This window comes from Falco biarmicus, chromosome 5 (genome assembly GCF_023638135.1).
Source record: "Falco biarmicus isolate bFalBia1 chromosome 5, bFalBia1.pri, whole genome shotgun sequence".
In the NCBI taxonomy this organism is placed as follows: domain Eukaryota; kingdom Metazoa; phylum Chordata; class Aves; order Falconiformes; family Falconidae; genus Falco; species Falco biarmicus.
Window position 1 is genome coordinate 82,571,254 of NC_079292.1, and position 13,468 is coordinate 82,584,721.

At 45.1% G+C, this 13,468-nt stretch overlaps 1 protein-coding gene across 3 annotated transcripts in view; it reads right to left on the reverse strand.

Moving 5' to 3' along the window:
• Positions 1-13,010, reverse strand: part of LOC130150295 (potassium voltage-gated channel subfamily A member 5-like) — a 29,428-nt gene extending 16,418 nt beyond the window's left edge. For 2 of the 3 annotated variants that reach the window (XM_056341079.1, XM_056341077.1), the window contains exon 1: positions 9,453-13,010. In XM_056341079.1, coding sequence (XP_056197054.1) covers positions 10,972-12,897 — 1,926 coding nt within the window. In that variant the 5' untranslated portion in view covers positions 12,898-13,010 and the 3' untranslated portion in view covers positions 9,453-10,971. Of the gene's footprint in view, positions 1-4,478; positions 4,614-9,452 lie in introns of all 3 variants that reach the window. The other variant, XM_056341078.1, reaches the window with a different exon arrangement.
• Between the last annotated feature and the right edge of the window lie 458 nt (positions 13,011-13,468).

Below are 13,468 nucleotides of genomic sequence, written 5' to 3' on the forward strand. Positions count from 1 at the left end.
GGGAAGGAGGCTGGCCTCAGTAAATCTCTGCAGGTCTCATCCTGCTTGAATTTCTTTGAATGCAGTTAGAAGTGTATCCCCAACCTCTTATTTTGTTGTTTGTTTGTTTGATTTTTTTTAATTTCCAGTTATTTTCTAGTGCAGCCTGCCAGATGGCAAGAACAGGGGATGTGCTTGGCTACCTGGGCCTCAACTGCATCACAGTTCCTAAGCAGAATTACAAGATGCAGTGACTGGAACACAAGGTATAGCCTACACTAGGGCTGTGCAGACAGGAAAATCAGAAAAAAAAGAAAAAAACCCCAACACTATTCTGCTCTTACTGTCAGATTCACTTGTGCTCCTCCATTTGCACTTGGAAATGTTGGGGTTCTGTGGGGTGACTTGTAGTATAGTTGCATACACATGAGCTCAGGTGGAAGAAGAATTAGAGGAGAAGAGATTTCTGCAGAAATAATTTGCTCAATGAATAGAGATACTATTTTTTAAGGCAAGAAAGTGTAAATGTGCAAAGCTTTTAATATACGCCAAGAAATTTCCTGAGGGCAAGATTCCATGTAGCATCAAAACAGAGCACACTTCTCAGCCTTGTGTGAATTGCTCAGGCATTATCTACGCTTGTCAGTTAAACAGTCTGAGGGAATGTTCCCAGGCAATTAATTTATCAGAATCAACTATACTGTTAAATACTACTGGTCACACTTCTAAGCCTGTACCAAAGAGCTCTCTCCCAAATACCTTCAAGGCACCATCTGGGAATCAGCACAGGCCAGGAACTGAGCCCATCAGGCAGCCTGCCTCCAGCCACCTTGTTTTAGAGGGACAGTCTAATAGTATGAACACAGGCTGTTGCATGCCAATTGACCTCAGTGCCAGAGAAAGGTCCTGGGCACATTTAATTTTCTAATATAGATGCAGTCAGGATGTCTATGAGAATTCCTATCTCCTCCTTAGTCAAATATCTAACTTCCTTATTAAGAACAGAAGCTACCCCATTTTCCACTAGCATGAAGCAGTGCAAATTCCATTTTGAAATGCACAGTGTTTCCAAGCCTTCCAAAGAGGTTTCTTTCTCATGCTCCAAAATTCTATGCTCCTCAGCCTCTGCTCCACTACCAGCATGCATCACTGAGACCCTTCTTACATCACCTGGTATTCTTCCAGCATCTGTTTAAGATGTTTTCAATTCAAAACATCAAGAAGACAACTAAAATTTCGGGGGGGGGGGGGGGGGGGGGGGGGGGGGGAAATCCCCCAAAACCCAACCAGGACAAGCTTGTGAACACTCTATTAGGCAGCCAAATAAATTCTGCTATCATAGAAAAACTCTCAGACCAAGTTAGAAAATTAATTAGCTTCTGATAATAAATAACACCTTTCCATTGTGTAATAACAACAGCAAAATTACTGCAATAGTTTACCTGTTGCAACTACTATATGTGAGCAAGCTATGCACACCTGTCAAGGCTCCTCTGTGCTTCACACGTCATAGATAAGGCCACTGAAGAATTGGTGCTGTTCTCAGCTCCAGAGAAATCCAGGTTGAAATGCCTTGGCTACAGAGTTTTTGCCCACAGGGAGGTTTGGGGCATCTCTAAGTATTCAATGCACTGGCAGCAGAGACACAAAAGTTAGCATCTTAACCCAAGGAACAGGTCATTTTGAGATACCCTGTGAGGCAAGCAGGTGATGGGAATCTGAACAAAATTTTGCTGTTTACAGGGACTTACTCCCCCAAGCCTGCAGGAAGATGCCAGTCTCTGCTCTGGATCCACACTTCAGCACACTCTCCTAAAGACAAGTACCTGTATCCTTTCTTTCAAAGAATGGAGCAGACTATTTAAACATGATCCTGAGAGATATTGTGTAGGTTTTTTGCCAGGCAGCTGAAATCCAGAAACAGCTGTGGGAGCCACCATCCCTTTCAGGCAAACACCCTGGTATCTCAGCTATAGATTCCTGCTCTTCCTTTTGCTTCTTGTTTGGCTCAAATAATGTTGTCTCCTTCAAAGCACAGTGGCTAAGCTTTAGCTTGAGGGCATTCCTTCCCAGAACAATCTTTGTCACTCTCCAGACTGACTGTTTCTTTGCATCATTATCTTGCATGGACAGAATTTCTCAGCACGTTAAAGATTTTATTTCCTAATTAAAACATTCAAAGATATAATTGCATAATGATAAAATAATAATAACAACACATATTTTCACATTAATCTTTCTTTAAATAAGACTCTTATGCCATACTGCCTTGACAATTATAGTGTCTTCTGAACTAAGGAACTCATAAAATTTCCTCTGCAAATTTGCATTAAAGCCTTCCCTCAATTACACCCCCTCAGATTTTCAAATGATTCTAAACAAGACAGAAAAAAATTATAAGGCTACACTGCTTAAATAATTCAAATTATTTTCAGCTGCTCTTCCCAATCACATGCATTTCTACTTAGAATTAAAGAGGGAGGAGGGAGAGGAAGAGGAGGTGGAAGGGGTTTTAAATTCATTGAAGTTGCTTGAGAGAATTAAGTATGGTAGAATCTAACTAATCCCTACTAACACTGGAGGGAGCAAAGAAAACCCTGGTATGGATTTGAGAGATTTTTCTGGAGGAATTACTAAGTGCTAGGACACCACCATTGACGTGTAACCATATAAAGGAAGGAATTTTAACATTACCAGCCTCTGCTCTCTGTATGTACCTGAGACCCCTAGATAGCTGTGCTATCAATCTAGTATATTTAACTTGCATCTTTTCCTCCAATATCTTCATACAAACTGCAGCTGTGAATGTGAGTAGTTATTATGCAACTGTATTCTCGTGAGAAGAGCTGCAAGGTTTCATTGCACTCCTCACCTACAGGAAACAGAGCACATGGAAATGCTGCTGCCTGGCCTGGGTTGGAGACATGATGTGACAGAAGAGAACATTACTTCAACAACAATATCTCCAAATTGGCTTTGTCAGAAAACTGGAGGAGGGTAGAATTACCACCATCTTGAGAGGGGAATTATTACAGGTTTCCATCCAAGGTGACTTCTCTAGCAACACACTTTCTTATGTCAATTTTAACACAATCGGCTATAACGACCCATCCATCTGCAGCTGAAGGGAGGCAGCTGTAGAACGCCCAGCACTAATCATACCTACCATGTCCAGCAGCAGCACAGCTCTGCCACTTACTGCTCTGCAGTAATGACTGCTACCACTATGAAATATACTGTGTGACAAAAGCAAAGGGAGGAAGTGAACACTGAGGTGCAAATCCAAAGTGTAAGAGCCAAGGTATTCCAAGAACAAAATAACTGGACTTGGAAGAGATGGCAAAAATGCATATCACCCATATTTTCAAAAGCAACTCTTCATCTTGAATATCTGCATCTTCTCAGATAATATCAGTGAAGACTGAGGAACTCTGGGTCTACGTCATTACTCATGTGAAAGGGACTACAATGGGTGACATAAACTACAGAGGAGAAAACAAAACAGAATGTTTATAAAAAACGTGCAGTTATCCCTAGCTGCTTAAAAGCTGTTTCCCGCAAGATTGCAACTGACCGTCTCGTTCACACTGTAGGTAAAACATGGAAACGAGACATATCTTTATTTTTGTCTTCTGCATGTCAGACAAGGGTTACAACCTGCACTGATTTAATTGGAGACATCTTCCTGATGATGGTGAACATGACTCAATTACTAATACAGAACAGAATTTGCAGATTACTTTTGGTAAATTCTAAATTCTATCGGGAAAATTATTAATTCTGCAGTAATCATACAGACTATGTGCGCTGGGAAGCCCATGATCTAATGGAAACACTTTGTTGCCATCTAGGAATATCACTTACTTTACTATTAGATTAGGTCATTTCTGGAAACCAGGTCAATTTGCTGAAAATGCAAAGTAACATTGTTCCATTGGAAAGGATAACCTCATTTTAACTTCACACCAAGTCAATAAGGAGAAATTCACTGAAAACAAAGAATGTTGCACCTCTTTCAGAACAATGGAAACAAGATTGCAGTCAGAGTCACTGGATTTTAACAGCTCTGTTTTGGATTCACCAGGCATCAAACAGAACAACATTCAGGTATCTGTCCCTAGCACAAAGTTCTTAAAGAAAGCCCCAAAGCTGGGGATGCAAAGCTAGTCCTAAGTTGGACTACCTGTTCATTGTGCCCCGGAATGGGATTTTAGAATGCAGAATAGCAAACTCCTTGCTGAGTCAGATTCATCACATTCACAAAAACATGAGATTACCTTACAGAGGCAGCTGAGCTCTCATTTCAAAGAAAAGTGGCACACAAGCTGGTGCAGGCACAGAATCAACTGCCATACATTTACAACAGTGGGGGACAAACCAAACTTAGGCAGTGCTGATACTGTGGTGGGGATCTGGAACTGTAGATAATGCGTTTGATCCTCAGGCGATTCCAACCAAGCCATGCCAACTATACAAACATGCTTATTTGCAGTACTTACGAAGAGAAAAATGAGCTTTTATTGTATCCCTTGGTATTACTGAGAAAACAAAAATGTTCCCAGGCAAACAAGCCATCTTCAGCGCACTGGTTCACAACAGCTCTGGGTCTGCCTCTGGTTTTGCCTTTTTCAGCCCTGGTAAAAATACAGTATAGATACCTGGGAACCAAAAAGTACCAAATAAGGACACTGCTAGATTGCAGAAGCAAGAAAGCACTGCAATACATATACTAATTATGTATGAAAGCTGTTCTTTTTCTTTAAACAAGTTGATACTTATTTTTGCAACTTCTAATTCCAGTTAATTCTTTGGTCATATTGTTATGAGCTTTACTTTTTTCCTATTCCAATTAACATAAAGCTTCTAATTTCCTATGATTTTAATGATACAATGCCCATATTTTTTTACAATGTTGTATCATACAAATATGAGGGGTGTTCTGGCCAATGGACCCACAGGTAGTTACTGGAGAATTTCTGTGTTTATTCCTACTGTAAGTTCACACACTGGTATCAGTATGACCCAGGTTCACTGAAGAGTATCAGCACCATTAGGTCCCAAATTAAGATAAGAGCAACAGAAATTTAACAAGCTGACAAGGAAAACTGGGGAGCAGTTAATGCATACAGCAAGAAAGTAACAAAAAAACCAAAACCATAAACAAACAAATACACAAAAACAAACAAAAAACCCAAAACAAACAAACAAACAAAAAAAAAGAAAAAAAAAAGCCCCAAAACAACGCAAAACCAAACCTTACAAAAGTTACAAACACACTGAATGGCATACTCTAAAAAATATTTTGTGGTGCTGAATACAACATAAGCCTTGGCAGAATGATTTTGGAACAAAGATTTTGATTTTTTATAGTCTATATTATTACAAAGACCGTTTCTATTTCATTTTATAAACATTCGTAGCTAAGTTAGCCTATGGAGGGAGGTTAGTGAAACTGGAAACACAATGCCAGGCTGAAGCTGAACCAAAGGCAGGCAGATGCTCTTAAAGCTTTATCTCGCAGTTTCCTTGCTGCCCCTCCGTCCTGAACAGCATCAACCTTGTTATTAGTAAGGTGTCTCCAACACACTGACTGCCATAAAATATACCAGTCCCATCACTGGCCAAGTAGCAAGGCCAAAGTCTTCATTATGTCTCTAAAGCCCTCCTGTCATTATACCCTAAGGGTGGCAGCAATCTGCCTGCAGCCCCTTGTCAATTTTCACTACTGGTCAGAATATCTTGCCAAATTACCTGAACAAATTTCAGCTGGGTAGCTAACATTCCTCCCTATGGCTCAATGGCACTGTTGCATGCCACGAAGCAGTCTCCCTGTTTTACCTCAGAACCAGCTTCACTGATAGGTTTCAGAAGAGGAAGGCTTTTTGCATACATACACATTTTTGTGAAAGTGCACTGATACTTGTTTTGTTACCTAACGAGGTGAATGGCAGTGCGTGGAGAAGGGAAGCTCCTTCAGAGCAGTGCTCAGTGTGCTGTGAATCAAGAGCCCCCATCATCACCACCACCACCACCACAACAGTGTTTGCAGCACAAGGGTCCAGGGAAGAGCCAGCAGAAGTGCCATTTTCTTCTTACAGAGTCCAAATAAAAAGCGCACACAAAACAGGGATTTGTTCATGCTGCTCAAAGCAGCATTAACTCTCCCTCTGTGTTCAGTGACCCCACCAGATGGGTCACAGTGCACAGATGCTGGCATACAGCCCTTGCTTGCAGAGCCAAGAGCCATGCAGGAGACCAGAAAGGAGACCAGAGGGTGAATCTCTCTCCTCCCTCCCCTCCCTCCCTGACATCTCACATTTTAGATGTCCCAGTCCAGCCAAGCGCACTCACTTTTGTGCCACTCCTAGCCCTCTCCCCCTTTGAAAGCCTCATTCTTCCCTTCCACAGCCTTTTCTTTACGATGTCTCTATACAGATCATTGTACCATTGTTCATAAAGCACTAGGAGATGAATGGTGTTACGTAACTGTTAGTTACTGTTTTATCATTTTTTTAGAATGATGGAAAAGTGAAATGGGAATGTAGACTCCCCTTGGGGCCAGGCTAAGCAAACTAAACTTACATTACTGGTGACCCAAAAGTATATCCACTTCAGCATTCCTAAAATGGAAGAATGGAAGGGTAATGCATTTCAGTACATACTGTCCCACACAAAATGACAAACCATTAATAACTATGGCATATAGGCATGTCTGGGGTGAGAAATCTTTCGTGTTGTAGCTCCTAGTCAAAAGAGTTTACAAAAAAAAGTGTTGGGTTTTGGTTTTGAGGTTGTTTTTTTACACTTGCAATAATTTGCTATTCATTAAGCTCTGATATCTTGTGGCTTTTGATATTCCAAAGAGGTTTTATTCAGCTTGCTATTCATTCCAGGTCAGCTAACATAAAATCAATAATGGTTTGGACAGATTTCCTTCTTGTAATAAGCCTAGAATTGGCATACATAGCCTAAATTCTCTTCCTGTTTCACATTTACAGGAGCTTTCTCTGAGTGGTTTGGTTCTTTTTCTCATATTCTTTTGCAGCAGAAATTTGCAGTGGCATGTCACGAGGCTTTTGCACTGTTTGTACCCCAGACACAGATATGAGCTGCCTACTGAACTCAATGAAGCTTCTTGACACTAAAACCAACTACAGCAAAAGCAGGTTCTCACTGCTGAAAAGTTCAATTACACTCTCATCCAGGCCAAAGTTGCAATTCTTCATGCAGGCAATTCTGGTACTCAGTTTGCAACATCAAAAGGACTGCTATGAGTAGTGGCTGCACAACCAGGCACTCTTCCTGTAGTAATAATCTGGTGTTCCGATTACAGTGTCCTACAGCACCACTTGGTTTTAGGCTGACAAACTGTCCCATGTACCTAAATATTTGCACTAAAGTTCAGTGGGAAGTGATGGCTCTAACGTTTCAGCAGAGCATGTAGCTCATATTTAAGTGACAATCTCAAAGACCAGTGCACCTAAAATACCTACTGAACAATGCTTTACTTAAGCATGTGTTTAAAGCTGAGACCATGCTAAGTGATTTGCTGAACTGTGATCTAACCGTGTTTCTGGTCGTATTACTCAGTGTCTGGCAGCAACCTCTCTCATTAGAAAGCAAATCCTTTACTGCCTTATAAGCCAACAGAAATTATGCATCCTTGTAAAGAAGGTGTCAAAGCTGAGTTTGCCTGAACTGTGCTTGACAACTGTTTAGAAAGCCAAGCCAAACCAAACCATTATTTTCAACCATATTTTGAAATAATTGGTTTGCTTTTTATTGGAAAGTTTTGTTGTTGTATTATGGGAAAATATAGCATGATCAAACTGAAAGTCAAGGAATGATTTGACAAACTTTTATAGAACCCTGTGCAGCAAACATGGTATCTTGCTGTCACATAGCTTGATCTTGACTGGGACAAATTCTGCTCTCAGTTATAGCAGGGCACATACGCTGGAATCCAGAGCTGAATTTTGCAGACTGGCTCCAGTGGGAATTTAAAGGCCCCCAGCACCTTGCAGGACAAAGTCCCGTGGCATCTCTGCAAACATGAAGTAGGACTCAACGAGTGGTTGTGATCATCTAAGAGTTCACTGCCACTGAAAAGTGAGGATTTCACTCCTTCCTGCTTACTCACTTCCCCACATCTCTGACCTTCTCATCCCTTCCTTGCACTGGCTCTGGCACTTGCTTACTAACTCACTAATTTGACAGAGAAAGACCTACTTTGCTGTACTTGCTGCACTGGATTTTTTGTCCAGATTAGTGAGCTCAAGCCACTTCTGGAAGAGAAGGCAGCGCTTGCATCTGTACTTGCACAAAGACAGAACCATGTCAGGGTGAGTAACAAAAGGGCGCACAACAGGAGGAAGAAAACTAAAAGGAACAATGAAGACATGGCTTTCCCTTTCCATCAGCAATATGCTTTTAAAATCAGCAAAACCCATTCCCCATAGCCCTGATCTGCTTTCACCTGCATCAGTTTTACATCGGTGTTACCCCACTAATTGCAATAATTACTGTTATTTGTTAATTCAAATCATTAATATCCAGAAGCCCTGGCCATAAGCAGGGCTCCACTGTTAAACAAGGAACTGTATCTACACACTGCCCCTGCTCTTGAGGAGCTGACAGCCTAATTCATCACAAGGTACAACTGGATGAGCAAACTGTGGAAGAAAAAGTGGTCAGGAAGGTGGGGGTAGTAGTTAAGAGGAAGACATGACCAAAATCTTATCCTGAAACACTCATCGAATTGTTTGGTACTTATTCAGGTGGGTCAGATGAATTTAATCACTTAAAGTAAATCTACTTGCCTGAGCAAAAAGCTTCACTGTAAGCCCATCAACAATCTAGCATATGCAACAGGCAATTATACCATTTCTTTATTTCATTTTAGATTCAGCTTCACCAAAGGCCTAATTCTGCATTTCACCTTGATACAAAAACTCCCACTAAAGCAAACGGGAGATCTGCCCGAGTCTGGAGTGCAGCTGGACTAGGCAATTCGTCTGTCAGTCTTGTTGCAGACAGTTTCTCAGCATATTATAGCGTTATTCCCCATCTAAATAAGCAAGCAAACCAACCAAGAAAACAACATCTAAAATTATCGTGAATGATCCTGTTCTCTATTACCAGATCCAACCTCCTTCCCCCTCATGCCTGAGTTTTAGGCTGAGCTCTGTGTGACAGTTCTTTCTACCAAACATGAAAAATACTACTTGCTTGGCACTTACCATGCCTGTTTTGCTGAATAGGAAGGAAAAACATTATGCATTTGGCCATTATCATTGAACAGCATGGTAAGGGGTGGGTAAGCAGAATTTGTGTCTAGATGAGAGAATGTCAAAACACTGTTTTGCAAAGCTGATTTAAATTTATCACAGTACATACATCTGAGGTACTTGCATAAATTATAATCCTGGTTTAGTATTTACTTAGTTGTATTAGAAAATCTGTTAGAAACAAACCTTGAGCGCTGACAATCAAGACTTCTCTTTCTGCTAGTCTTGTTCTGCCACTGTACGTGGTAAAGGCATGAAATATCCTTCAGCAATAAAACAGAAATTTGAGGGGAAAACAGAGATGTCCATTGCAAGAAAAATGATAACACAGCTCTTTGTGTTAAAAGTACAGAAGCAGCTTCATTTCAGTCTTCACTAGTAAGCTGTACAGTGCTGTGTTATCACGATGAAGATACTGTGTCATTCATCTTTCAGCAACATCTTAACTGTAAAATCCACAGCACTGGAAAAGTTTTTGTATGGAAATAAAGGAAAACAAGGATGTGTTTTGATGATAGGTGATGCTTTCCATCTGAGTCCAAGATATAAGCCACGCAATGGTTATTTAAGTAGCACGGCATGCCATGTTAGACTCTTAAAGTGCCGTCTGTTTCCAGTCTATGATAATTAAAAAGTGAATTGTGTACACAAATGGAATGGATACATAAAGGTGACTGATACTCATGCCAAAGTAATCTAGAGCGTACAATGAAAATAGTTTTGCAGATATTGCACTCATATTCTACTTTCTTGATATATCTATTCACTACCTCATGTTTTTGATCTGTTGTGCACTTGGATCGAAACCAGTAACAGCAGACATCAATTTTTTTCTTTTAGTCCCAAATATATAATGAAGGTATAAAACTGTAAAACTACAATAAAAATAATGATAATTAAAAAAAAGCTGCACATACATTTTATGAGTGGGGACAGTAAGCACAGGACTGAATTATTTAGAAATTCTGAAACAGGAAGGTAATTAATAAAATTATTTATAAAGAAGTATATCTACAATATTTAATAATTTAAGGCTCACAAGAAACTAACATATCAATGACAATAGACATTTTCTGCTATAGGGTTAAAAGCACCAAAATCACTTCACATACTACATAACCAGATCTGTACTGATCACAAGTGGAAAACTCTGAAAGTGCTGATCCGCTAATGTTCCTAGTGCTTTAACGATGTTGTATTTCACAGGAATAAGAAATCCCCTTTCAACCATAAATACAGTTATACAGATATAAAATATATTGGAGTAATTTCAATTTGAAACTACAGTACAAAAAACCTCAACCTCCCTCACCCCCCAATCCATTCACTCTTCACACACACATCTCCCAACTCTTTAATACTAAACGTGAAGCAACTGAATTGCTTACAAATGACCCATTTAAAACTGACCACCATTTGCTAAAATAAGTTGCTACAAATTAGATTTTGCACTGTCATAATTTACCAGCTCCTGCATCATGGAGAGTAGCTTATTCTTAGTCTATTTTAAAAATAGGTGACCCTTTGTGTCATGGAAAAAGAACATAAAAACATGTATTCCTGGAGGACTACCCAGGACAGTGATCAATTTATAAAATATAGCCTGATTTAAAAAACTAATTGGTACCAAAAGAATAATTGTAGTAGGAAGTTTCTGACACCAGCAAATCCTTCTGCATCTCTGAACTCTAACCCTCTCCTCTCCTTACAGGTCTGTTTCCCTATTGGTGTCCAGACAGAGAGCATAGAGGGATTTTCTGAGATCTACGTTACTTTTTGCTTTGATATTTGTTTTCTCTAAAGAGTCGGTGCCATTGTTGAACCCCTCACTGTTTTCCAAGTGCACAACAGATTTGTTCAGAGAGTTTCTACTTGATCTTCTCTTCGCATCTCCCCCCCCTGCCGTGCTGCCCTGAGCACTACTGTGTTCATCTTTGAGGACAGCTTGCTCTTCGTGATCAGTCTCTCGGTGGTAGAAGTAATTGAAGTTGGATACAATGACAGGGACAGGCAGGGCGATGGTGAGCACACCCGCGATGGCACACAAGGAGCCCACAATCTTGCCCCCCACGGTGACAGGTCGCATATCCCCATAGCCCACAGTGGTCATGGTTACCACTGCCCACCAGAAAGCATCGGGGATGCTGGAGAAATGAGACTCGGGGTCATCTGCCTCAGCAAAGTAGACAGCACTGGAGAAGAGGATCACGCCAATAAAGAGGAAGAAGATGAGGAGGCCCAGCTCCCTCATGCTGGCTTTCAAAGTCTGTCCCAAGATCTGCAGCCCCTTGGAGTGCCTGGAGAGCTTGAAGATCCTGAAGACTCTGACCAGGCGGATGACTCTGAGGATGGCCAGGGACATGGCTTGCTGCTGGCCACTACCCCCATTGCTACTGCCAGCCCCAGGCTGCTGCTGCTCATGGGCCAGCTCAGTGCCCAGAGTGATGAAGTAGGGGATGATGGCCACAATGTCGATGATGTTCATGATGTTGCGGGAAAACTCAGGCTTGCTGGGGCAGGCGAAAAAGCGGACGAGGAGCTCAAAGGTGAACCAGATCACACAGGTAGTCTCGATGATGAAGAAGGGATCAGAGAGGCTACTGGGTGGCTGCACAGGTGGGGAGTCCCTGGTCGTGCCATTCAAACCTCCACTTTGTGGGGGCAGGGGCACGGGCAGCTCCCTCTCGTCCCTGAATTCTGGCAGGGTCTCCAGGCAGAAGGTGATGATGGAGATGAGGATGACCAGCACGGAGACGATGGCGATGGCCCGGGCCGAGCTAGAGCTCTCGGGGTACTCAAAGATGAGCCAGACCTGGCGCTGGAACTCATTGCGGGGCAGGGGCTTCTCCTCCTCCTTGATGAAGCCCTCATCCTCCCGGAAGCGCTCCATGGCCTCCTCGCCCAGCTGGTAGAAGCGGATCTCGTCGGCAAAGACGTCAATGGAGACATTGACCGGCCGGCGGAGCTTGCCCCCAGACTGGTAGAAGTAGAGGATCCCGTCGAAGCTGGGCCGGTTGCGGTCGAAGAAGTACTCGTTGCGGAGCGGGTCGAAGTAGCGCATGCGCTTATCGGGGTCCCCCAGCAGCGTGTCGGGGAACTGGTTGAGGGTGCCCAGCTGGGTCTCGAAGCGCAGCCCCGAGATGTTGATCAGCACCCGCTGGTGGTGCATGGCGCCTTGGGTCGCCGCCGCCTCCTCCTCCTCGTCGCCCGCCGCCGCCATGGCCATGCCCCGGCGGTGCCCCCCCTCCTCCGGGGGGCCCATCTCCGCCGCCGCCGTACCGGGGCGCGGGGCGCGGGGCGGCGGCTGGGGCGGCGGTTGGGGCGCGGAGGGGGCCCCGCGCGCCGCCGCCCGGCCGTTGGTGCTGCCCGCGCTGCCGCTGCGGCGCCTCCCGTCGTCTTCCCGGGGGGCCGGCGGGGGCTGCTCCCGCTCCTCGTCCGCAGCCGGCGGCGGGGCGCCCTCCTTGCCGTCGCTCAGGCGCGGCGCGGCGGAGCCGGCGATGTGCAGCAAGTTGCCCCGCCGCCGGACCCGAGCGCTGCCGCCGCCGCCTCCACCGCCGCCGGCCGCCGCATCCTCGCCGCCGGCGATGGCCGTGGCGCCGCCGTTCTCCAGAGTCACCAGCGCGATCTCCATGGGCAGCGGCGGCAGGAGGCAGGCGCGTCTGAGGCGGCGGGCATGCTGCGCTCGCCGCCCCGCCGCCGCCGCCGGCCACCTCCGGGCGGCCGCCCTGCCCTGCCCTGCCTGCCCTGCCTGCCCTGCCTGCCCTGCCCGCCTCCGCCTCACTGCGCGGCGGCGCGGGGCCGAGCGCGGCCCGGGGGAGCCGCCCGGGGACCCGGATATGAACGAGCGATCATTATATTATGGTCGCTTGACGTCAAAGAGGATCCCTTCTCCTCCGCGCCCCCGCGCAGGCGGCGGCAGCCTCCCCCGGGCACCGGGATGCCGACCCCCGCCCCGCCCCGCCCCGGAGGGCGCTCCGCACCGGGCTGGGTCACGCCGCGGGCAGCGGATCTCACCCGCGGGGAGCGCGACGGCCCCGGCGGGGCGGGAGCCGCCGATGCCCGCAGGTGCCGCCGGGCCGCCGCGCCGGGGGAGCCTTGGCGGCGGGGCCGCCCCGGGGCAGGGGGATGACGGGCGCAGGGGCCGGGGCGGCGGCTGTGCCCGGGTAGGGGGCGTGGGGCGCCCCCCGCCGCGCTGCACCCGC